The sequence below is a fragment of the Anser anser genome (assembly GCF_964211835.1).
Source record: "Anser anser genome assembly, chromosome: 22".
Classification (NCBI taxonomy): domain Eukaryota; kingdom Metazoa; phylum Chordata; class Aves; order Anseriformes; family Anatidae; genus Anser; species Anser anser.
The window spans coordinates 4,751,510-4,773,269 of record NC_139743.1 but is presented as its reverse complement, the minus strand read 5'-3'; the positions used below and the strand labels follow the sequence as shown (position 1 = coordinate 4,773,269).

The 21,760-nt window shown below is 68.3% G+C and overlaps 3 protein-coding genes across 4 annotated transcripts; 2 read left to right on the top strand and 1 right to left on the bottom strand.

Annotated features, from left to right (window-relative positions):
• Positions 1-100: 100 nt before the first annotated feature.
• Positions 101-4,521, top strand: MFRP (membrane frizzled-related protein). Its single transcript, XM_083808166.1, has 13 exons — positions 101-766; positions 864-960; positions 1,200-1,328; positions 1,586-1,747; positions 1,822-2,065; positions 2,146-2,276; positions 2,381-2,506; positions 2,610-2,686; positions 2,811-2,959; positions 3,113-3,243; positions 3,696-3,830; positions 3,952-4,079; positions 4,165-4,521. The coding sequence occupies exons 1-13, from the start codon at positions 713-715 to the stop codon at positions 4,387-4,389; spliced, it is 1,788 nt and encodes a 595-aa protein (XP_083664292.1). The 5' UTR covers positions 101-712; the 3' UTR covers positions 4,390-4,521.
• Positions 4,522-5,923: 1,402 nt separating this feature from the next.
• Positions 5,924-8,557, top strand: C1QTNF5 (C1q and TNF related 5). Of its 2 annotated transcripts, XM_083808172.1 has the most exons (4): positions 5,969-6,034; positions 6,121-6,209; positions 6,803-7,035; positions 7,487-8,557. In XM_083808172.1, exons 3-4 carry the CDS (start codon positions 6,822-6,824, stop codon positions 8,002-8,004), a joined length of 732 nt encoding a protein of 243 aa, XP_083664298.1. In that variant the 5' UTR covers positions 5,969-6,034; positions 6,121-6,209; positions 6,803-6,821; the 3' UTR covers positions 8,005-8,557. The 2 variants fall into 2 exon arrangements, with proteins under 2 accessions (XP_083664299.1, XP_083664298.1); XM_083808173.1 differs by lacking the exon at positions 6,121-6,209 and having other exon boundaries at positions 5,924-6,034.
• Positions 8,558-12,676: 4,119 nt separating this feature from the next.
• RNF26 (ring finger protein 26) lies at positions 12,677-16,648 on the bottom strand. The gene has a single exon (XM_083808171.1). It carries the CDS (start codon positions 15,727-15,729, stop codon positions 14,401-14,403), a length of 1,329 nt encoding a protein of 442 aa, XP_083664297.1. The 5' UTR covers positions 15,730-16,648; the 3' UTR covers positions 12,677-14,400.
• Between the last annotated feature and the right edge of the window lie 5,112 nt (positions 16,649-21,760).

Sequence of the window (21,760 nt, the reverse complement as noted above, 5' to 3'; positions counted from 1 at the left end):
CAGGAGAGGGACGGGAGCAGCAGGGAAACTGAGGCAGGATGAGGAGCAACCATGAGCCAGCACCCCACGGGGACACAAGGGGAGGTGGTGGCCCCTGGTTCCTGGGGCAGGGGGAGCCTTTCCTTCTCCTCCAGTCGTCCAGCACCCGCGCTCTGCCCCCAAAGCCGCTGAACAAAGGCCCCTTTCTGCCCGGCTCAGGCACGGGGCCGGCACCCGGGCATTAAGGGGCAGCGGGAACGGGGGTGCTGGGGCTCAGACATCCAGCACAAGGAGACGTGGGGGCAGGAGGGAGGTGCTCAGCCCGGGCTCCCCATCACAGCCCCTTTGGGGACACCTGGGGGCACCAGGAAAACCAAGCAGCGCCTCCGTGCACCCCAAAACAGGCTCCCTAAAGGCGGTGGGACGGGCTCCCAGCTCCGGAGCGAGCACACTTTCCCCTTTAAGATGCTGGATCTCCGTGCCAGGGCCTGACCTCGGCATCCTCAGCTGAGCTGGATTAACGGGGCAGGGGGAAGGGGCCGGCGGAGGGGACGGGGCCGCCCAGGGCTCCCCGCACACGGTTTTGGGGTCTCCACGGGGTGCAGCTGGTGCAGGCTGCCCGGTGTGTGCCATGGGGACAGGCGGGGAGGTGCGGGTGGCACAACGGGTGGCCGTGCCCGGGGACATGGCACACCAGGGAGGATTTTAACTGTGCTGGGAACCGCCTGCTGCCATGAAGGACTTCACCGAAATCACGCTTTGCCCCGAGGCTCTGGACCACAGCAAGGTAGGGCCAGGGTGGGGGAGCTGCCCGATGGGTCCCCCACGGCCACCTGCGTGTCCCCACAACGCCACCCCTGCGGTGCCGCCCGCCTTTTGTGCAGACCGAGTTCTGCAACCCCGTCTTCGAGGGCGAGGAGCCCCCGGAAACGTCCCCAGACAAGGACAGGATCAGCCCCGCGTCGCCCCGGGATGTCCTCGGTACCTGCCTGGGGTTTGTACGCGCGCCCGTGTCCACGGGGCCACCGGGAGCACCTGTGGGGAGCTCATCACTGGGTTGTGGGGCTGCTTGGGGGTCCCAGGGGGGACAAGAGGGTCCCAGGGGGGACAAGAGGGTCCCAAGGGGGACAAGAGGCTGGGCTCGGCCAGCCAGGCAGGGGGGTGGCAGGGTGGGGGCATGGCAGCACCCTGCTCTGCCCGCTCTCCTCGCCCTCCCGCAGGCCGGCAGCTGTGGGGCCAGGCGGGCTGGTGGTACCGGGCCGACTGCAGGTTCACCTGGCTCTGCGTGGCCCTGATGAGCGCCATCCTCCTCTTCCTCATCGCCCTCCTGCTGGCCATCGTCATCCACCGTGAGTGCCGGGCCGGGGGGGGGGCGTGCCGTGTCCATGGGGCTGGGGACACGGAGCTGGCTCCGAGGGGGCTCGGGGCACGGTGAGGACACCCGTCCTGCTCTGCACCTCCCCGGGAAGGGGGGTCCCCACGTGCAGGACCGGAGAGGGTCTCACTGGGACGTGGGGAGGCCAGCAGTGTGGGACCTGACACGTGGGGCTGGGTGGGCTTCCCGAGCCCCCTCCCCACCCTGCAGCAATTCTTCCCCTGGGCGCAGAGCTCAGGTCCCCACAGCCACCCAGCTCCCCCGCCGCAGCCCTGCCCGCCCGTGGCACCGCCACCACCACCGCAGCACCCACCCCAAGACCCCCCCCGGACCCCCAAACAGCCGCCACCCCAACCTGGAGCCAGCTGCCTACAGCCAGCACGCCGCCACCGGGTAAGTCCCGTGCACGCCGGCACGGCGATGTCCCGTGGCGCCGGCTCACCGCCGTGCCGTTTGTCCCCGCGCAGCCTGCGGTGGGACCCTGCGGGGCCCCGAGGGCTCCTTCAGCTCCCCCAACCACCCCGGCCCCTACCCGCCCCACGCGCTCTGCGTCTGGCGCATCGAGGTGGCCGCCGGCCTCGCCATCCAGCTGCGGATGGAGGCGTTCAGCGTGGAGGGCACCGCGTCCTGCCTCTTCGACCGCCTGGAGCTCTACGAGGAGCAAGGGGCCGGCGGCACGGATCCTGCCCCAGCCCGGGGGGGCACCACCAGGTAGGACGCGGGAAGGGGTTCGGCATCCCCCTGGGGGGGGGGGGGGGGCGAGCGGTGCCACCGCCGGCTGCTGCCCCCAGGTTCTGCGGCAACGTGGTGCCCCCGACCTTCAACACCAACTCCAACCTCCTGCGCGTCACCTTCGTCTCCGACGGCAGCGTGGGCGCCCCGGGCTTCAGCGCCCGCTACCGTGCCGTGGCCCCCAATGAGAGTGAGCACCCCCCCAGTGTGGGATCGCCCCCCAAAACCCCCGGGGGGGCTGGGGCAGGGGGTGCGCAGGGCACCGCCACCAGACACCCGCCTCCCGTGCCGCAGAGAGCTGCGCCTGGGACGAGCACTTGTGCGACCGGGGGCTCTGCATCCACCTGGGCTTCATCTGCGACGGCTTCCACGACTGCGAGGACCGCAGCGACGAGGCCAACTGCAGCCTGAAGCACAAAGGTGGGCCGGCAGCATGCAGCCCCCTCCGCAGCACCGGGGGGGTTTGAGATGGGGTGGAGGGAGAGGGGACGGGGGTACAGCCACACGGTGTGTGTGTCCCCAGAGTGCGGGGGCCCGCTGACAGCCCTGGAGGGGCATTTCTCCACCCCGAGCCATCCCCAGCCCTACCCGCACCAGCAGGTGAGAGGACGGGTGGTGGTGGGAGGAGGAGCAGGAGGAGGGCAGGCGGGGAGGAAGGCTTCCTCCCGTCGGGGAGAGCGGGTGCCCCTGCCCGGCTTCACGGTGTCCCCGGCTGCCCCGGTAGCTGTGCCTCTGGCAGATCTCGGTGCCCGTGGGCCACGTCGTCGACCTGCGCTTCCACAACTTCAGCCTGGAGCCGCACGAGGACTGCAGCTTCGACTTCGTGGAGGTGCACGACAGCGCCGGCACCGGGGCCGCCAGCCTCATGGGCAGGTACCCCGACGGATCCACCTCCCGCGGCTCAGCCGGGGAAACCGAGGCACGGGGAGGGCTGGCAAAGACGGGCTGATAGCGAACAGGGTTTGGGGATGTGCTGGCTGGCCCCGCCGCCCCTCTGACCCCATCCTTTGCCCCGTGGCCCTGCAGGTTCTGCGGCCACCAGCTGCCACCCGCCCTGACCTCCTCGTGCCACGTCATGACCGTGCTCTTCGTGGCGGACGAGGGAGTAGCAGACGACGGGTTCTTCGCCACCTACCAGGCCCGCAATGCCACGGAGAGTAGGTGGCACGGCACGGGGCAGGCTGGGCGCTCTGTCCTCGGCGGGGTTTCAAGGCCAAGGCTGAACAAAGCCAGGGCTTTCGCCCCACAGCTGGCCCTCCTCGGGGCAGAGCTTGGGCTGCAGGTCCCTCGGGGCCCTTTCCCACCTGTATTACCCCAAAAAAATATTGATCCTGACCACGGGGACAGGGCCTGGAGGGGCTGCAGACAGGCAGGAGCCGTCACCCGCGGGCTGCCCCCAGATAACCCGGGGAATTCGGGATCCCCCTAAGCTGGCCCAGAGGTGGCCACCCTCAGCCCACGGCTACCAGGTGGCAGCCACTCATCTGCACGTCCCCTGCCGGTGACCGAGGGCAGAGACAGCAGCAGGCACGGGACCTGGCTGACTCCCAGCAGGGGTGGCAGCCAGAATCGTGCCCACGCCCTGTCCCCCTGTCCCCCTGCCCCGCAGAGACCTGCAGCCCCGCCGAGTTCTCCTGCGGCAACGGCGAGTGCCGGGCGCTGGAGTCGGTGTGTGACGGCTGGCACGACTGCCCCGACGGCACCGACGAGCTCAACTGCACTGGGGTGTCCTACCCAGCCTTCGGTGAGTGCCGTCCACGGGGATTTCACCCCGCTCCCCCTAAACCCACGGCCAGGGGACCCCCTGGTAGCAGTCCCCCCCACCGGTGCCGCCGCAAGCAGCGCAGCACCTCTCCCCGTGGCAGGCTCTGTCTGCGAGCCCGTGGAGGTGGAGATGTGCCTGGGGCTGGGCTACAACGCCACCTCCTTCCCCAACATCTGGCTGGCCATCCCGGACCAGGAGGGAGCCGCCGAGGTGCTGCAGGACTACCAGGTGAGCTGAAGGGGCTGGGGACGGGTGCCCTGCCCCGTGCCATGCTCGTCTGCCCCGTGCCACGCTCACCGCCGTCGTCCCGCAGACACTGATGGAGCTGGCCTGCTACCAGCACCTCCGGCTCCTCATCTGCAGCCTCTTCGTGCCCAAATGCACCCCGGACGGGGGCGTCCTGCAGCCCTGCCGTGCCGTCTGCCTGGCCGCCGAGCTGCGCTGCCAGCAGTCCCTCGGGCTCCTCGGCATCCTCTGGCCCATCAACTGCAACATCCTGCCCGACTCCAACGACCCCGTGGAGTGCTTCCAGCCCTGAGCCCGCACCGCCAGAGGAGCGGCAGCACACCCAGAGCCCCCTCCTGCCCCAAACCTCCCTCCCACCCTCCTGTCGTTGCAAATGCCCAGCTGCAAGGTGTCTTTCTCTGGGGCCAGGGCATCCTCTTGGCGCTCACTGCCCCAATGCCGTGGGATTTCCCGCAGGACTGAGTCCCTGGAGAGGGGCTGCCCCTTCCCAGCCTTGCTGCAGGGAAAGATTTGCTGGGGGGAGGGTCTGTGCCCATGGGTTGGAGCTGCGCCCGTGGGTGTCTCAGCATCTCCAGGCTCTGCCCAGCCTCTCCTGCAGCCCTCAGGCAGCTGCTAGCCCGGCAGTGGATGGGTTAATGCCCCCCAAACGGAGGGTCCCCGTGTCCCCCAGCCCCCGGAGCCGGCAGAATAAACAGCGTGAGCTGCTGAGGAACCCGATGGAGCAGGGGGGGCGTTTGGGGAGGTCCTGCCAGATCCCCCTGGGGAAACCGAGGCGTGGGCCACGGGAGGGCAGCCAGGGCAGGAGGGGGTCCAGGCAGGAATAACGGGGTGCAGGGGAGGCTGCCCCTGCTGCAGGGGGACAGGGGCTGCTCGTGTGCCCTCCGTGGGCTGGGGGTTTATGGGGGGAGAGGCGATGGGTGGGTCTCGGAGGGGGTCTCGTGCTGGCAGCCCCGCGGTGCGGCAGGGAGCTCCTGCTCCAGCCAGGGCTGTGGCCCTGCTGGCCGTGCTGGCCCCAGGCCACCCCGCTGGCCACACGCCCGGCACCGCCCCGTGGCCACAAACCAGCTGCCAGCTAGCCAAAAACAACAGCCCCGTCACACCTGGGGGGGGGGCAAGGTGCCAGGCGGCCCCCTGCCAGCACCCAGCCCTGGGCACCGGGGCCAGGAGGGTTCAGCCCGCAGTGTCACCCACCCTGCTGTGCCCGCTGGTGTCCCCTGGGTGCTCCCAGTGCTGGAGCGGGTTAAAGGCAGCCGGGGGGCTCCCCAAAAAGCCTGGCACAGTCCCAGCACCGCTGCGTGCCCGCAGTCCCCTGGCAATCCCTGCCTGCTGGCACGGCCACCGCCTGCACCTGCCTGGCGCATCCCTGCCCGCTCAGCCCCTCGCTGCCCTGCGCCCCCCCAGACGGCTCCTACAGCACCCATGGGTGCCCCTGGGGTGGCACTGCCAACTTGTGTGTGCCCTGATGCCCCCCTTCGCTTTGTCCCTGCTGCCAGCCGGGGCACCGAGGGCTCCACCTCCCTCCTCCAAGCCTGCCCGCCCTCGCCGGGCTCCCCTCGCCTGCCCTTTCTCCTGTTCCGCTTTCCCTCAGCCGCTTTCTCCCGTCTCCCTCCCTCCATCCCGCTGCCCGGGTGCCTCCAGCAGAGGTGGTTTTCGCCCCGCGCCTCTCCTCCCCCTGCCCGGCCGTTTGTCTCGCCTCTCCCTTCCCCCTGCTCACCGCGCTTCCGACACCGTGGGGATTCTTTTTTCTTTTTTTCCCCTTGTCTTGTAGCTTTTGGCTCCCGGGGCCCGTGATTTCCTTTGGAGTTTGGGAGGAGAGACGTGGGGAGGAGGGGGGGGGGGGGGGGAGAGGCTGCCTCTCCTAGGGCCTTCGTCAGAGCGAAGAGCTCAGGAAGAGCCGCAGCCCGTCCGAGCCACAGCGCAGGAGCCGCGGCACCGCGGTGAGTGGGGACCCTCGGGGGTCCCAGCTCTGGCACCGGGACAGAGGAGAGCCACTTTCCTCCTCCTTTTTTCCTCCTCATTGCAGCCGTCGCGTTCAACAGGGGGAAGAGAAGCGGCTCTGCCAGGGCAAGGCCACGGGGAGAGAGGGCCAACGCTGGCCGCGGGGCTGTGCCGGTAGCCAAAAAAAAAAGGGCTGGGGGCAGCGGGGTGGTCCCGGCCCCAGGGTGGTCCCAGCAGCAGGGTGGTCCCGACACGGCCCCGTAAAGCCGGGGATGCTGCAGCCCCAGCCGGCCGTGCCGCGGGGAGCCAGCCGGGAGCGGAGCGGAGCCGCCGGCCGCGGGGATGCTGCCAAGGGCAGGGCCGCGACGCAGCCCCGAGCTCCCCGAGCTCCCCGAGCTGCCGCCCCCGCCACGCACGGCCAGAGCCGTCGTCCTCCTGCTGCAGCACCCCGCCGGCACCCCAAATCTGGGCACGAAGCTGGCACGGCCGCTCAGTGCCCACGCACGGAACTGGCGCCTCCTGCGGGTGTCCCCCGGGTCCACCCCCCCCACCCCGTGCCACCCGCTGGCCACGGCACCCCCGGGAGTTTTGGCTTGCGGGTGGGCAACGGGGATGCTGCGGCAGGTGCAGCCAGCCCTGAGCACTTGCCGAAATGGTGAGGGGGGGAAAAAAGGGGGGGGCAGCTGCAGGGTGGTGGTTGCCTGCCCGGTTTCGAGCCCTGCGCACCGGGGTCCGCGGAGCCTTTACGCCTCTCTGCCCCCTTCCAGCCCCCGCACGGCAGACGAGATGAAGCTGCTCCTCCTCCTCTTCCTCCTCGGGCTCCTCGGCAGCTCCGTGCAGATCGAAGACAACAAGATCCCCAGGCTGTGCTCGGGGCAGCCGGGCATCCCGGGGACCCCGGGTTTGCACGGGGGCCAGGGTCTGCCAGGCAGAGACGGACGAGACGGCCGGGACGGGGCCATGGGGATGCCGGGGGAGAAGGGCGAGATGGGCCCACCTGGTAAGGAAGGAGACGTCCCACCAGGGGGGACCCTCTCTACATTGCCAAACGGGGAGCAAATCCCCTAAAAGAGCCCCTTTTTTGCCACCGCCACCCCCCCTCTGGTCCTGCCTGCAGGACCCGGTGCTCCGGCAGGAGTCAGCAGCTCCGCACTGCTGGCACTGCCGCATTTCCCCCGTCCCCATCCCTCCCTTCCTCCTCCCTCTTCGGGAACCCAAGTGCGGGTGCCTCATCCATTCCCTGGCTCCTGGGGGAGGTTCTCCCACCCTCTCGGGGGGTCTCTTCGGCTCCCCATTTAACCCACACCCCGTATCCCCACGCAGAGCCCTGCCCACGGTGCGCACCCACCACCCCATACCCACACGACGCCGAAACCCCGGTGGGCTGGGGCTGGGCTGGGGGAGCTGTGACGGTGCCCCGGAGCTGACACCGTCCCCATCCCCTATCCCAGGAGCTCCGGGTCCCCGCGGGGAGGCGGGCAGCCCCGGCGTGGACGGCGTGCACGGCGAGAAGGGGGCGCAGGGCGAGTGCGCGGTGGCCCCCCGCTCGGCGTTCAGCGCCAAGCGCTCGGAGGCGCGCAGCCCACCGCTGGCCGACCAGCCCATCCGCTTCGACGTGGTGCTGGTCAACGAGCAGGGCCACTACGACCCGGCCACGGGCAAGTTCACCTGCGAGGTGCCCGGCCTCTACTACTTCGCCGTCCACGCCACCGTGTACCGCGCCAGCCTGCAGTTCGACCTCATGAAGAACGGGCAGTCCGTCGCCTCCTTCTTCCAGTACTACGGGAACTGGCCCAAGCCCACCTCGCTCTCGGGGGGCGCCCTGGTCCGCCTGGAGCCCGAGGACGAGGTGTGGGTGCAGGTGGGCGTCGGGGACTACATCGGCTTCTACGCCAGCGTCAAGACGGACAGCACCTTCACCGGCTTCCTCGTCTACTCCTACTGGCACAACTCTGCCGTCTTCGCCTGAGCTCGGGGACGGGGATGGGGACAGGGGGTGCGCGCCCCTTCCCCTGCCGTGGGCACCCCCGGGGGGGAGGTGGCAGGGTCCGGCCAAAGGGGAGCTGGGACGCTCAGCATCCTCACCCTGCTCCGCTGCATCGCCTTGAATTGGTCAGGATGCGGCCCCTGGTAGCGCCGTGCAGGATTTAAGCATTTTCCCGGGCACCCAGCTCCAGGGCACGACGCACGAGCTGCAAAAAAAGAAAAAAAAAAGCGTGCCCTGCGTTTCCTACCATCGCCCCCTCGGCACGCAGCACCCCCCCGGGGCTGGGCTCAGCACCCCGGCCCCCTGCTGCCAGCTTCTCCCTGCGTGCAGGGCGAGCCTGGGCTGCCTGGCCGCTGGCACGGCGAGGGGCCCATCCTGCCACGGCCCTGCCTTGCCCCAGGGGTGGCAGCACCCTGCCTGTCACCCCGGTCCCCTGCCCGTCACCCCAGGTCCCCTGCCCGTCACCCCAGGTCCCCTGCCCTTCTCCGGCCGCCCCTCTCCTCCTTCCCCCGCAATAAAAGGCTCCTCGTCCCTGCCTGTGCCTGCTGCATCCCTGCCTCGGGGGCTGCCTTGGGGGGGGGCTTGGGACCCCTCCGGGGGGGGCTGCAGGGGGCTGCGGGTGGTGCTGAGCCCCTCGCAGGGGCCCAGGAGGGGCGCAGAGCCGGCGGGGAGCCGCTAGGTGGAGGCATCGGCGCCGCTTTGCGCCCTGCGCTCCCTCCGTGCGCCCTTGCCCTGGTCGTGGGGAGGGGACCTGGGGGGGGCGCATTTCCCAGGCAGCCCCCCCCGGGTCCCGGCTGCCCGTGGGTCGGAGGAGAAGCCCACCCTGCCCCCGGTGCCTCGGGGGGGTGGAGGTCGGGGGGCGCGTTGTGGACACCCCCCCGTCCCACCCTCCAAGCCGGGATGCAGTGGGAGCGCGGTGACCCGGCGCCGGGAGGGGACCCTATTTTTAGCCGGGGAGCCAAGGGCTTCCTCATTCCTGCCCGAAATCGGTCCCGCGGGGATGGGGGCGAGCCAGGGAGGGGGCTTCTGGAGCGGGGGGGGCGACTCCTTCACCCAGCGGGACGAGCAAACCCACGGCCCTACAGAGCTGGGGGGCACGCGGGGATATGGGGTCGGGGGCACCTCGCCCCGCGTCCCACCTGGGGGTCGCACCCCCGGTGGTGCCCGGGGTGTCCCCACCCCACGAGGGCTTGCGGAGGCACTGGGGCCGGGGCTGAAGGCTCCATGGCCGCCCTGCAGCTCCCCGTCCGGCCCCGGAGCAGGACTGGGTTGCGGCGGAAGCGTCTGTTTGGGTTGAAGTTGGCCTTTTCTGTAAGCGGAGCCGCTCGGGGATAAACAGGGCGGCTCGCTGGTCGGAACTGCCTATTCTGGGAGGAGGAAGATGATTTTTTCCTTGGGACCAGGCCAGGGGAGGTTGGGGGGGGGGGGGGGGGGCTGGGAGCATCCTCTGGGCCCCATCGTGATGGGGGGAGCACTGAGCACCACGCTGAGCGCGGCGGCTTCTGGGCTCTGCTCCCCTGGAGATGCTCTCGATCTGCTGGGAGCTTTGTGGGGTCGGGGGGGGACCCCTGGAAACCCCCCCAAGGAACACAAGGGTGGTGGAGAGGAGGATAAGGGAAGGATTGGGATTAGGGGAGGGGAGACACAGGAGGCCCTGATTTCTGGCAGCTCCTAACGAGCACCCCCAGCTGCCCCCGAGCAAGGAGCGGTCGGAGCCCTGGTCCCAGCTGAGCCCGGGCTGGGGAGGGACCACCACCCCTTTGGCCAGGGCGAGGGTAAACCCTATATAAGAGCCGGGCTGAGCACGCAGGTCCTGCAGTGCAGCTGGCAGAGGCAGCGGTTTGTGCAGAAATGTTTATTTAAAAATAAATAAGGAAAAAAAAAAAAAAAAGTGCTGGCAGCTCTTCCCGGAGCGGCTCCTCAGCTGTGGCGGTGGCACGCCAAGGTCAGGGTCCCCAGCAGGTGCTGGAGCAGCTCTTCCTGCGGTGCTGGGGGGGCTCAGAGCTAGCAGGAGCCCCCCAAATCTCAGCCTGAGAGGGGTGTGCGAGGAAGAGGCTAAGAGGATCACCTCCGAGACCCCGCAGTGACCAGATCCCAAATCCTCACCTGCGGAGAGGGGAAATGCCCCCGATGGCAAAGGCTGCGCTGGTGCCTCCTGGGACCGGGTAAGGAGAGCTTCAAGCTGGGAAAATGGGGGGATAAACCTCAATCGGGTGGGGTGTGGTGGGCCAGCAAAGCTTTTTGGGGGGATTTGGGACCGTAGGGACAAAGCAGGGCTGAGGGGGGGCCTGCAGCACGCAGGTAAGGGGCTTCCTGCACCGGGGTCGTGGGTGAGCTCTTGTGGCTGTGCTGGGAAATAGGCGCACGTGGGGGCATCAGGAGTCCCTCTGCAGCGGTGTGGGGCCAACTGGGGGGAATCTGGGGGCTCTGTGCCCCTCCAAGGGGCTGCAGTCGTGTTGGGATGGGGCAGCCAGGAGTTGCCTGGCCAGGGCCGCCCGCCTTCCTCATGTGTCTGGGCTCTGGTGCTTTTGGGAACTGGAGCCGCCTCGATGTGTGGGTGCTGGGGAGCGCTGCCAGCGGGCTGAAGGGGCTGAGGAGCGGCGCTCCGATGCCTCGCAGACCCCAATGGATGGGTCAGAGGAGCTCAGGATCCCAAGAGAATGGCACAAGACCAAAGCAGGACCCCAAGCACGGACTCAGAAGAGCAGACACCGGGCTCTTCGGTGATCCCATTGGGAGAACCCCGTGTCCTGGGGAGAAGAGAGGTCCGAGAGGACTGAAACCACCTCCTCCAGGCTCAGGTGGCCCACCCTGAGGAGATGGAAACCCAAAGGGGCGGCAGGAGGCCTCCACCCGCGGCCACATCCCCGACCCAGCTGGACGCGGTGCTGCGCAGCCTGCTCTGCTCTGCTTCCCCGCGCCGAGCCCCTGACGAGGGAGCGAAGCTGGTGCCGGGGAGCAGCCCAAAGCCCCCCCGTGGTTCTGCTGCTGATCCTCACCTGCTCCCTCCCCGCCGGCCCGGGGTCTTTATCTGTGCCTGCCTGCCGTGCCAGCTCCCCGCTGTCACACGGGCTGCGGCCGCTGTCCCTGGGCTGGCAGCTCATTAGGGCCGGGGCGCCGCAGCTGCGCTGACAAAGGGATGCCGGGGATTTTCCCCAAAGCCTGGGGGGCTTCATTTCCAGCAAGCTGTCAGCCTCCCCCCCCCACACACACACACACCCAGCGCTCATGAATGTAACCCAGCAGCTCCTCCTGCCTCAGGGTCTGTGTGCTGTGACGGGCTGAAACCATCCCTCCCTCCAGGTGCGAGGCTCCGGAGCAGGGAACGTCCCCAGAAACCCCAAATTTTGTGCCCTGGACGGGTCTGTGAGCATGGCAGCTGCCGGGCAGCCAGGCCCGGTGCCAGCTCCCCGGTGCCACGGCAGTCTCCGGACGCTGCGGCTGCCCGTGGCTGGGAGGTGGTTGCATTTCCCTCCGGTAATTGCTCACCGCTCGGCCTGAGAGCGAGCCAAGTGCATGCGGGACGGCTCCCGGGGGAAGGCTGTGTCCTTCATGTCCTGTCCTCGCTCGGCAGCACGGCCGCAGCGGGCTGGGGTGGCCGCAGAGCCTCTGAGTCCCCTGTTTCGGGTGGGCTGGGACAGCCTGTCCTTGCTGGGGGCGTCTCCTGCCGGGTCCCATCCTGGTCCCCAGCATCTCTGGGGCAGGCTGAGGGTGCCTCAGTTTCCCCTGGTGCCATCCACCCGCGGCCAGACCCCTGCAGGGCTCGGCAGCCCCGTGCTGGTGCTGAGCCTGGCTGGGCTGCGCTCCTGCAGCCTCCCCGCAGTCCCCCTCCGTGACTTTGAGCCAGGACATGAGAGCCTCACGATTAAAATCGGCTCGCCTGCCAGCGTGGCCCTGCCAAGGCAGGTGAGTTCAAGGCGAGGCGAGCCAGAACTCCCAGGGTCTCTGCCCATCGGGGCCCTGAAACGCTTCCCGAGCAATTTGCGAGGATCCTGGAGAAGCCGAGGGTGCTTAAGAGCAGACAGCGGCCTGCCAAGAGCTCAGCTCGTGGCCAGGGAACAGCTCGTTACGCAGCAAATCCATCTGCTCACCAGGAGCCCGCCGCGGCTGAGCCTGCCACAGCCTTCCTGCGAGGCAAGGCTGCCCCTGCGCCGCCTGCTGCATCCGTCCCGGGGGAGCCGGGCTCCACGGCAGCCTCCATCGCGAGCAGCGGGACGTGGATGTGCCAAGGGCACAGGGGAGCAGGGATTATACATCCCGATAAGCGGTCCTGCCAGGGATTATACATCCTCATCATCCTGAGGAGTGGTCCTGCCAGGCTGGGAGGGCTCAGCCCTGCTGCTCCAGCTCTGGAGAAGCCGAGTACGCGTCCCTGCGGCCTGGCAGGGAGAGGAACTGCTCCTGGAAAGAAAAGCTGAGAGCAGGAGCCTCTGCGAGCAGCCCTGGCTTCTCTCCTCCTCGCTCAACAGCTCCTGGTGACTCCCCAAAACCCCACGTGTGCTGTGTCTTCAGCTGTGGATTCAGCTCCTGCTTTTCTGGGCGCAGGCAAGTACCCCTGAGCCTGCTGGGGTCAGGGACAGGCTTCCCCTGACCCCAGGGTGAATGCAGAGCCCCCCAGGGAAACCCTTCCCAAGGACGAGGCAGCAGGCAGCTCTTGCTAAAGGAGACTTTAATCCGCTCAGTATCTAGCTCGTAGTGCAAACAGTTAAACTTAAGGCAAAGCTTTCTCTCTTCTTATAAACAGGCAGCAAACAAAAAGGACCGAAAATAACAAGCGTGACTGCTATAATAATAATAAAAAATAAAGTTTGCAGGGAGGAACTGCAGTCCTGGGAAGGCGCCCTTCCTTCCCTGAACGTTGTAGGAAACGGTGCACCCCAAGATCCAGGGGCTGGCCCCAAAGTTCTGCTGCTGCTGGGAGCGTGGCCAGCGCTCCTGTGCCTCCGGAGCTGCGCAGGGAAGGGGCTGGGAGCTGCTGGGGGTGGTGAACGCCTGCAGGGTGCTGTGTGTCTGGGGAGGGCTCGGGCACGGAGCTCTGCAGCCCCCCAAAACGAGGTGGATGTGTCCAGGGAGCCCCCAGCAAACCCAAACAGCCCCGCAGTGCCTCCCGGAGCTGCTCTCAGGCACGACTGCATCCCGCCACAGCTCAGGTTTGCAGCGCAGAGGCGTCTCCCAGCCCGGCCCCTCCGCTGCCTCTGTTTTGGCTAAAATCGCCGATCGATTATTTGTTAGCAGGAGGATGGAGCAGACCACGCCAGCCGCCCTCAGGCTCCTGGCTCGCAGTCGAGGAGTCGAGGCTCCTTCCAATCTGGCTCCTGCCAAAATTGGCTCTGGCGCGCGGCTGACCCCAGGCAAGCAGCTGGAAAAGGAAAAGCTTTTCGGCGCGAGGCTCTCTTGCAGCCCAGCAATTCCTTGGAATGGTGCTGGCTGGCCGAGCTGGGATGAGGCACCTCAGCCCTCCCCAGCGAGGTGTGGATGGCCCCGTGAGACTTCGCGGGCCCCTCTGTAACAAAACAAGCTGCGTTTCACATTTCAGACAGGCAGCAAGACAAAACAGAAGCGTAACCCGCCCTAATCAGATCTAGCTGTGGTCCTGGTACCGCTCCGCGCACGTGGCTGTAGGTCCGCAGCGCTTGTGCCTGGTGCTGGAATGTCTCGGGGGGCTTACAGAGGATTTGGGAGCCCCCTTCCCTCCCAAAGTCACCCCCTGGGAAGAGGCAAGCGCACCCAGCTCTGGGCACTGGGAGCCTGGAGGCAGGTGTGTTATCTGTGTTATCTAGCCAGGAAAGCTGGAGCGTGCTTGCCTAGAGCCTTGCACAAGGGGCACGTTGTTCCCTGCGCTGGGAGCTGCCACGCTTTAGTGGCAGAAGGAAGAAACAGCTGTAAATGCAGTCTGCCAGGTAGTTTTTTGGCCAAATCTCAATAGAAAAAAAGAACAACAACAACAACAACAAAAAAATTCCCTTGCCTTGCACTAGTCCCAGTGATTCCCAGGAGGGCTGAGCCTTTACCCTTTCCATCAGCTTTGGCTAGGAGGGACCAGAGCATCTTTTTGTGCTCTGCTTTGGATCTTGGACCGCTGCAGGCTCAGGCAACGGGCCCTGAAACAGCAAAAGTTGTCAACGACAAAAAAAACCCCTCTCTTAGTTTGCTGCAGAGATCACCTAGTGCGCTTGCTAGCACAACTACAACCTAGTCACGTACTAAACGTGGGTGACAGACGCCCCTGACAGCCTCCTGCTTTTCAACACCCCCTTAGTTCTTTGGAAACTGCTCGGGGCAGCCCTGGGAAGAGCCCTCCTGCGTCTGGGCAAGAGGCAGAGCCAGGGGTGCCCTTGACCTCCTGGGAAAACAACCCACACCACCCTCCCCTGGCGTTCACAAGTACACGTTGAGTGTCTGGAGGATCATCTGGCGGCACAGCGGGCAGTTGCGCTGGTAGATGGCCTGCTGCAGGAGGACTTCTGTGCACTCCTGGCACAGGCACAGGTGCCTGCAGGGCAGGAGCAGCACCGTCTTTGTTTGGTCTTGACAGATGACGCATTTCTTACGTTCCTCTTGTTCTTTCAGGAGCATCCAGGGGTCGTCGTCCGGAGCGCCGTCCCCAGCTGCCACGTTCAGCTGCTCTCTCCTCGGAGCTTTCCCCTGGGAGGTGCTGGGCTCCTCTCTGGGTGGCTGGAGACGTTGCCCCGCCGCAGAGCTTCGACCCAAAGCCGGGCGCGCTTGTGGGACCTGCTCCACGTCCGGCTGCTCCTCCTGCCCGGCCACGGCCAGCATCAACCTGCCCAGCGCCGCCGGTCTCGGTGGGGGCACGGCCGCCCCTCGCCGCTCGCTGTCCCGGTTCGTCGTTCTCCCTCCTCGGCTCCAGTTGGTGACCTGCAGGCTCCAGTCCACCATCCTGCGCCAGGCCTGGGAGGTGAGGGCCATGCCCAGCATCAGCACCGCCACCTGGTAGAGCCTCCACGCCTCCCGCTGCAGGCGGCGGTAGGCGGGCAGCGCGTGGAAGTGGCCCGTCAGCACCCACAGCACGCCGGGGTTGAAGACGACGGCGCCGACGCCGATGATAGCGAGGAGCAGCCCCAAGCCGTAAACGTTGACGAAAAACACGCCGACCAGCAGCTCGGCGAAGGAGGCCAGCATCTCGCAGGCCAGCTGGCAGGGCGACCAGAGGAGGATGGAGAGCGCGATGGCGCTGCTGGAGACGTGCGCCAGGCAGGCGGCCAGCAGCTCGGCGAGGCGCAGCGCGGGGCTGACGACGGCGTCCCAGAGGGCCAGCAGCAGGGCGACGAGGCTCTGCGCGCCCAGCAGCCCCATGTTCACCGCGCTGTTGACCAGGTAGGCCAGCAGGCTCCCCGCGATGGCCGCCCCCTCGCACGCCTGCCTCAGCGCCGCCTGCCCCGAGCCCAGCAGCCCCACGACGCCCTGCCTCAGCGCCTCCCTGCCCCGCAGCGCCAGCAGCTGCCCCAGCGCCTTCGCCCCCTCCATGGCTGCCCAGCACCCCCTCAGCACCCCCGCGGCCGCCTGGGCCAAGCCGCCCGCCGCCAGCAGCAGCCCGTGCCAGCAGGCTGCGGGCAAGCTGGCGATGGCGGCCAGTAGCCAGAGCAGCGCGGCGAGCAGCGAGGAGACGAGGAAGAAGTTGAGGTCGAGCAGCAGCAGCAGCACGTCGACGGCCAGGCGCAGGCCGCGCAGCAGCAGCAGCAGCGCCATGGTCGCTAAGGGCCGCGCCTCAGCGGGACGGGGGCGCCGCCATCTTGTTGTAGGAACCGCCGCCGGGCCCCCCGGTGCTGGGCGCCGCCATCTTGTTGCCGGCGCCGCCGCGGGGTCTCTCGCCTATGGGCGCCGCCATCTTGTCGCCCGCGCCGCCGCCGGGCCCCCCGGTGCTGGGCGCCGCCATCTTCTCGCGCTGCCGGCCAATGGGAGGGGAGGGAGGGGCTCGGCTCGCCTCCCATTGGGCGGTTCGTGGGACGCGGAGAGGGGGGAGGCGGCTACGATTGGATGGCGGCGGCGGTTGGGCACCTCCCATTGGGGGGGATTTAAAGGGGCAACGGCGGTTAAAGCGGGCAGGCCGTGGGGCCACCCATTGGTGTGATGAGCGCGGCGGTCTCAGCCCTGGCACCCGGTGGCGGTGCCCGGGGCGGGGCCGGGCATGGCCGCACCGCTCCCTCCGCACCCAAGGGTCCCCTGCAGGGCTCCCAGAGTAACCTCAAGGCCATGGGGCTGGGCCCAAGGGTCTGCTTTGTGCAGCACGGAGCGGATCCTGCCCTCACCGCCAGCCCCCGGGCTGGGCACCCGCCGTGTCCCTGTCCCTGGTGGTGACAACGAGCCCAGCCCGCAGCCCTGGGGCTTTTTAGGGAAGGGGATCCCATGACCCCAAAGCCATCCGCACCCCGAGGCCCTGGAGCGGGCTGGGGTGGCAGAGCCCTGTCCATCCATCCGTCCCCAGGGGGGTCTGTCCCCTCCCAGCCTGGTTGTTTTTGGGGTTCCGGCCCCAAAAAACACCCTGCACCCCCCCAGCGGGGTGTGCGCGGTGCCCCACGTGACGGAGCCAAGCTGCTTTGAGCATTTATGGTAATGTTTGGGCTTCTTATTGCCCGGCCAAAAAAAAAAAAAAAATAGAAAAGAAAAAGGGCAGAGCGGAGGGGCCGGGCGGGCTCCATTCATTCCCCGCTGCGGGACGGACCCTGCGAGCCCCATGCACCTGCGGCCCCCTCCCCATTTCCCCTGGGGGCAGCTCCGCAGCCGGGTGCCCCCATCCTTGGGTGCCCCCATCCTTGGGTGTTCCCACCCCTGGGTGCCCCCATCCTTGCCCCCCTTTGCTTGGGGACGTCTGGTCCCAAAGCAGCCCCCTGGGGAGGGTGCAGGGGGTCAGAAACACCTTTTTTTTTTTTTTTTTTCGGCTGTGGCACCCGATATTCGCACCCTCAGGGTGCGGGATCGGGGGCTTTGGGCGCTCCCCCCCACACGGGTGCTGCTGGCGCCCAGCCCTGCCCCAGGGCCGCCGCTGCATGACGGTGCTGAGCTGCATGACGGTGCTGAGCTCACCGCTGCGGGCAGCTGAGCCCCGCGTTTCGGGAATCGCAGCAGCCGGCGTCAGCGCTGGTGGCTGCTGTTATCTGGAAGCGGAGGGACGGAGCGTCCCGGGGACGCTTGTCACCGTTGTCACCGTGCCCGGGGGGGGGGGGCTCAGCACCCCGGGGGGGCGCAGGACCCCGTGCCGGGGGGCCGTGCGGAGCCCTGGCTGGAAGGGGCTGCGGGGGTGGAGGAGGACCGGGAAAACAGGGAGACAAAGGGTTTGGCAGCCAAGCCTGCAGCTGCGGAGGGGGGAAATGGTGCTGGGGAGGAGGGAAACGGTGCCGGGGGGGGCCCCCACCTCCGCCCCCACCTCCGCAGCGGGACCTGGCCCCTTCCCCGGGCGCTGCCGGGATGCAGGAAGGGTGTAGCTGGGGCGTGGGTGCTGCTGGCACCGTGCCCCCAATCCCAGCCCCGGCCGGGCACCTCCGCAGGGTGCTGACCCCAATCCCGCACGGTCCCACGGCGTGCTGCCCCCAGGTTTGGCTCGGCCACCCTAAATAACGCCCCCTCCGACGGTGATGTCCCCAGGTGATGTCCCCAAGGTGTCCCCTTTCCCTGCCAGCCCCGCAGCCCATGGGGGGGGGGATTTGGGAGCCCGGGGGCCGCCCGCGGTGCTCGCAGAGGGCTCGGGGCTCCCCACGGAGGGAGCTGGGATGTCTCCGGCCCGCTGGAGCCCGGCCAGGCGGCCCTGGGAAAAGCAAGTCCCCGTCCATGGGAAAGTCCTGCGAGGAGAAATCCCTGCCCGGCCCCGCGGCTCCCCAGGGTGCTGCCGGCCTGGCGCCTCCCCCGTGCCTCGGGGACGGGCAGGGGGGTGCCACGGGGACCCCCGAGCAGCACAAAACCCTCGCGGAAGGGCCCCCCTAAATCTCTCGAGGTCCCCCCCCCCCCAGGGACATTTCCCCCCATCCTCGCCACGCTGACGTGGGACAAGGGGCAGGATGAGCGCCCCGGGGCCCCGTTCCTCCAGGGTCTGCGGTGTTAGCAGGGGGTGAGGACTCAGCGTGGCCGTGCCCCGGCTGCCGGCCCTATAATCCACCCCATTGTTGGGGCGGGTGCCCGGCCCCGGCCCATCTGGCTCCGAGACAATGGGGCCTTTTTCCGTCCGGCGAGGACGACGACGACGACGAAGGGGGGGAAGATGAACTCAGCATCTTCCGAAGGAAAAGGCCAGTTTATAAAAATAGCCGCCCCGAGCTGGTGGCCCCAAAGCCTTCCCCTCGCCGCCGTGCGTGCGTTTGGGGTTGGGAGGGTTGGGAAAGGAGCCTCGGGCACCGCCGGGCCCGGCCCCTGGGCTGGTTTTTGCACAAGTGTGAGCGAGCGAGAGGGCAGGACGTGGCTGTCCGCACGCCCCGCCGGGCTGCACCTGCCCCCGGGACACCGGGGGCCCCCGCCCCACGCCTCGGAGGTGGCCCCCCGGCCGGGTAAGGTTTCCCCCCCAGCCTGTCCCAGCTGTCCTTGTCCGTCTGTCCTGCTTGTGGCAGGGGTCAGGCCCCCGGAGCAGGGTGTAAGGGGATTGCTCCGTGCCCCGCAGCCATCCCCGGGGCTGCCCGGCTCTCCTTTTTGGGGCTTCGCCGCCGCTCGGCATCCGCCGAGCCCCCGGCACACAAATCCAGATGTCACCTTCCTGCCCCCCTTCTGCTCACGTCCGTCCTTCCTTCCTCCGGCCGCCCGGCCCCTTGCCCGCTCCTGCCCCCCCTACAGAAAGCCCCGTAGCCATGGTTAGTAATCCCCACGGGAAGGAGGAAGGAGAGGGGAGACACAAAGGAGCCGCTGGGAGCCCAGCCCGGGAACGGAGGCGACATTTTCCTGGGATGGGGACATGGAGTAGGGCTCCTGGGGGGGGCCAAGACAAGGTGCAGGTCCCCCCGGGGCAGCTGTGGTCTCCCGGCACAGCTGATGCTCGTCCCTCCCTCATCTTCCACCCAGGCAGGTGCCCGAAATGTGCCCAAACCCTGCCCCCTGCCCCCGGGCTTCTCCCCGCAGGCAGCGAGCCCCCCACGGCCCAACCTCCCGGCCCCGCGCCGGACCCTCATGGTGCTGGGCCACATCCCGGCCATTCCCCAGGGAGCGGGGACCCCTCTCGGCCCTGGCGCTGTTGTGTGAGGAGGAGCAGCCCCGGGCACACGCGGCAGCCGGTTTCCACCCCTCTTTTTAGCTTCCTTTTATCTGCCCCGAGCTGTGCCAGCCGGCAGCGCATCGCCCGGTGCGCCATGCACCCTTATCGCCCTTCATCGCCCTTCGTCGCCCTTCATCGCCCATCGCTCCCCGGTGCGAGGCTCACGGGGGGGCAGCCAGCACCCGGAGCACCCCACGCACCCCCAAACCCCTCCCGAGCCCCCTGGGCTGCTCTGAGCCCCCCCCCCCCAGCACCACGGAAGGCCGCCGGGTCGGTGCAGGCACTGCCCTCGGCCCCACGCCTGGCCCTACCCGCTGGCCGTCGCTCCAGCGGGGGCCGGAGGAGGAAAGCAAACCAAATTTCACCCCGCCGGGTTGTCCCTGCAGCCCGGGGTGCTCAGATAACACCGAGCTGCCCCCCCGGGGCTGCCCCCCACGGCTCGCAGCAGGGGAAGGGACCCGCGCGCCCCGCGCGCCCCGCGCGCCCCGACCTCCCCGCCCCGGCGGCGCTGCCTGCTCGGCGCTGTTTGTTTGCACAGCAGTGAGAGGGGCTGGAGCCGAGGCCGCTCGGCAAGAAAATAAATAATCAGGCGCGAGATGAGGCAGAAGAGGGGGCAGGCGACAGCATCCAGCCTCCCGCGCTCCCCACCGAGAGCCCGAGCCCACCGGGTGCCGGGTGATTTCACGCCAGCTGTGAGGCCGGCCGGGCAAACCTTTCAAGCCCTGCCCGTTTTCCTCAGAACCATGAGTTCGGTGGGAGAAAAAAAAAAAATAAAATAAAAAAACTTTTTTTTTCAAAGCAAAGAGCTCCAAAAAACAGAAGCTCCCCAGCCCGAGGCCCGTTCCGGTCACGGGGCTGTTTTCTCCGAGGAGCAGCGTCGCCCTGCCCGAGGGCTGGGAATTTTCTGCGGAGGTTTTCTTAGCGACGCTTCCCTTTCTTTCTAACGCGGATGAAACGCCGGCGGCGGAACGAAATGCAGCAGCAGCGTGCCACCCGGGCTCTCCAGCCCGTCTGTTTGCCTGGCTGGGCGCTTCCTCGCAGGAAAGCGGCACCCCTGTGCCCTCGGCGTGGGGGGGGGGGGGGGGCACTTATGGGGTTTGGGTGACGGATATCCCAACCCCTGCTCCCAGGAGAGCATCCTGCCTGTAAGGGGGGAGGAAAACGTGATTGTGCCCAGGGCCGGGGGTCCCCGGCTGCCAAAATCCGCCCCCCCCCGGTGCAGCCGTGGGGCTGGGCAGCGTCTCGCCAGCGCCGTGCACTTGTTCCCTTATCGCTGCCCAGCGTTGCCATTTTAAGCAACCCATCTCGCCGGGGGGGGGAATAAATAAATAAATAAATAAAATTTAATCATTTCCGATGAATCATCAGGTCCATTTGGCTCGGAAAGTGGTGGGGTGGGGTGGGGGGTGGGGGGTTGGTCCGGCACGGAGCCAAGGCTGGAGGGGGGCACGGGAAGGGTCAGGGCATGGCACCGAGGGAACCGGAACGGGGGTGCCGGGGGGGGGTGGTGGCATGGAGAGGGGCTGGGGGTCCCCAAAACGATGCCCCTGCCCTGGGGACACCCCCAGCCTGACCCCACGGGGGTTTGGGGTGGCCTGAGAGGCGCAGCCCCTGCTTGGGGGGGCCCCGAGCTGCAGGAGAAGCCAAGGGAGGAGCAGCCCCCCACTGACTTGGGTGGACAAAAGGGAAACTGAGGCACGGCCAGGCTGCAGCAGGGGATGGGGGGACGGGACGGGGGGGGTCCTGAGTGCCTGGGGGGGGGGGCACCCCGCGGCACCTGGGGTTGTGCTGCTCCCCCAGGACCACGCCGGGGGCTGATCCCAGCAGTGGAGGCCGGGCTGGGCGACTTCCCCGGGGGTAACAGCAGCCTTGTGCAGCCCTGGGACCCCCCCGGACCCCCCCCCGGGGCAGCCTCCACGGCCGCCCCACGCAGCAGCAGCTGGGGGGGCTCTGGCTGCAGCGTGGCGGGGGGCATCCCTTGGGGGGGCGGGGGGGGGCGCGACCCCCACATTGCTCACGGGGGGGGTGGGGTGGGGGGGCTGCTTGGGGGGGGGGGTGGTCCCAGCACTGCTCAAAGCCGGGTGAAACCCACCCCCCCCCCAAAAAAAAAGTTTGTGGGTTTGGGGATGGCGGGGGGGCTTTGGGGCGGAGCGGGGTGAATGGGGGGGGGGGGAGCTGCTCCCCCCCCCCAGCATTCCCCAACCCCCCCCGCACCTCTGCCCCCGGGGCTGTTTCCACCTCCAGCGCCTGGCTGGCGGCTCGCAGCCACCGCAGCAAGCCCGGGCAGGCGGGGCCGGGCAGGAATGCACCGGGACCGGCCCCCCCAGCCCCCGGTGGGTGTCGTGTGTCCCCCCCCCGGACCGACCCCTGCCCACCCCCCCCTACCGGGACCGGCACCGGGATACTGGAGGGTGGGGGGGGGGGGAACACAGGGAGCGGGGTCTGGGCAGCGCCCTGCGGGGTGGGCGGCAGCCGCTGGGGGGGGATAAGGGGTTGAGGAGTTGGGGGGGGGGGGGAGGCAGGTCCGGAGCCTTCCTCCTCCCCCGCTCC

Coding starts and splice junctions, on each gene's coding strand:
- MFRP (XM_083808166.1), top strand. CDS start 713: ATGAAGGACTTCACCGAAATCACGCTTTGCCCCGAGGCTCTGGACCAC. Junction 1,748..1,821: donor AGCCAGCACGCCGCCACCGG/GTAAGTCCCGTG, acceptor GTCCCCGCGCAG/CCTGCGGTGGGACCCTGCGG. Junction 3,244..3,695: donor GGCCCGCAATGCCACGGAGA/GTAGGTGGCACG, acceptor CCTGCCCCGCAG/AGACCTGCAGCCCCGCCGAG.
- C1QTNF5 (XM_083808173.1), top strand. CDS start 6,822: ATGAAGCTGCTCCTCCTCCTCTTCCTCCTCGGGCTCCTCGGCAGCTCC. Junction 7,036..7,486: donor GGGCGAGATGGGCCCACCTG/GTAAGGAAGGAG, acceptor CCCCTATCCCAG/GAGCTCCGGGTCCCCGCGGG.
- RNF26 (XM_083808171.1), bottom strand. CDS start 15,729: ATGGCGCTGCTGCTGCTGCTGCGCGGCCTGCGCCTGGCCGTCGACGTG.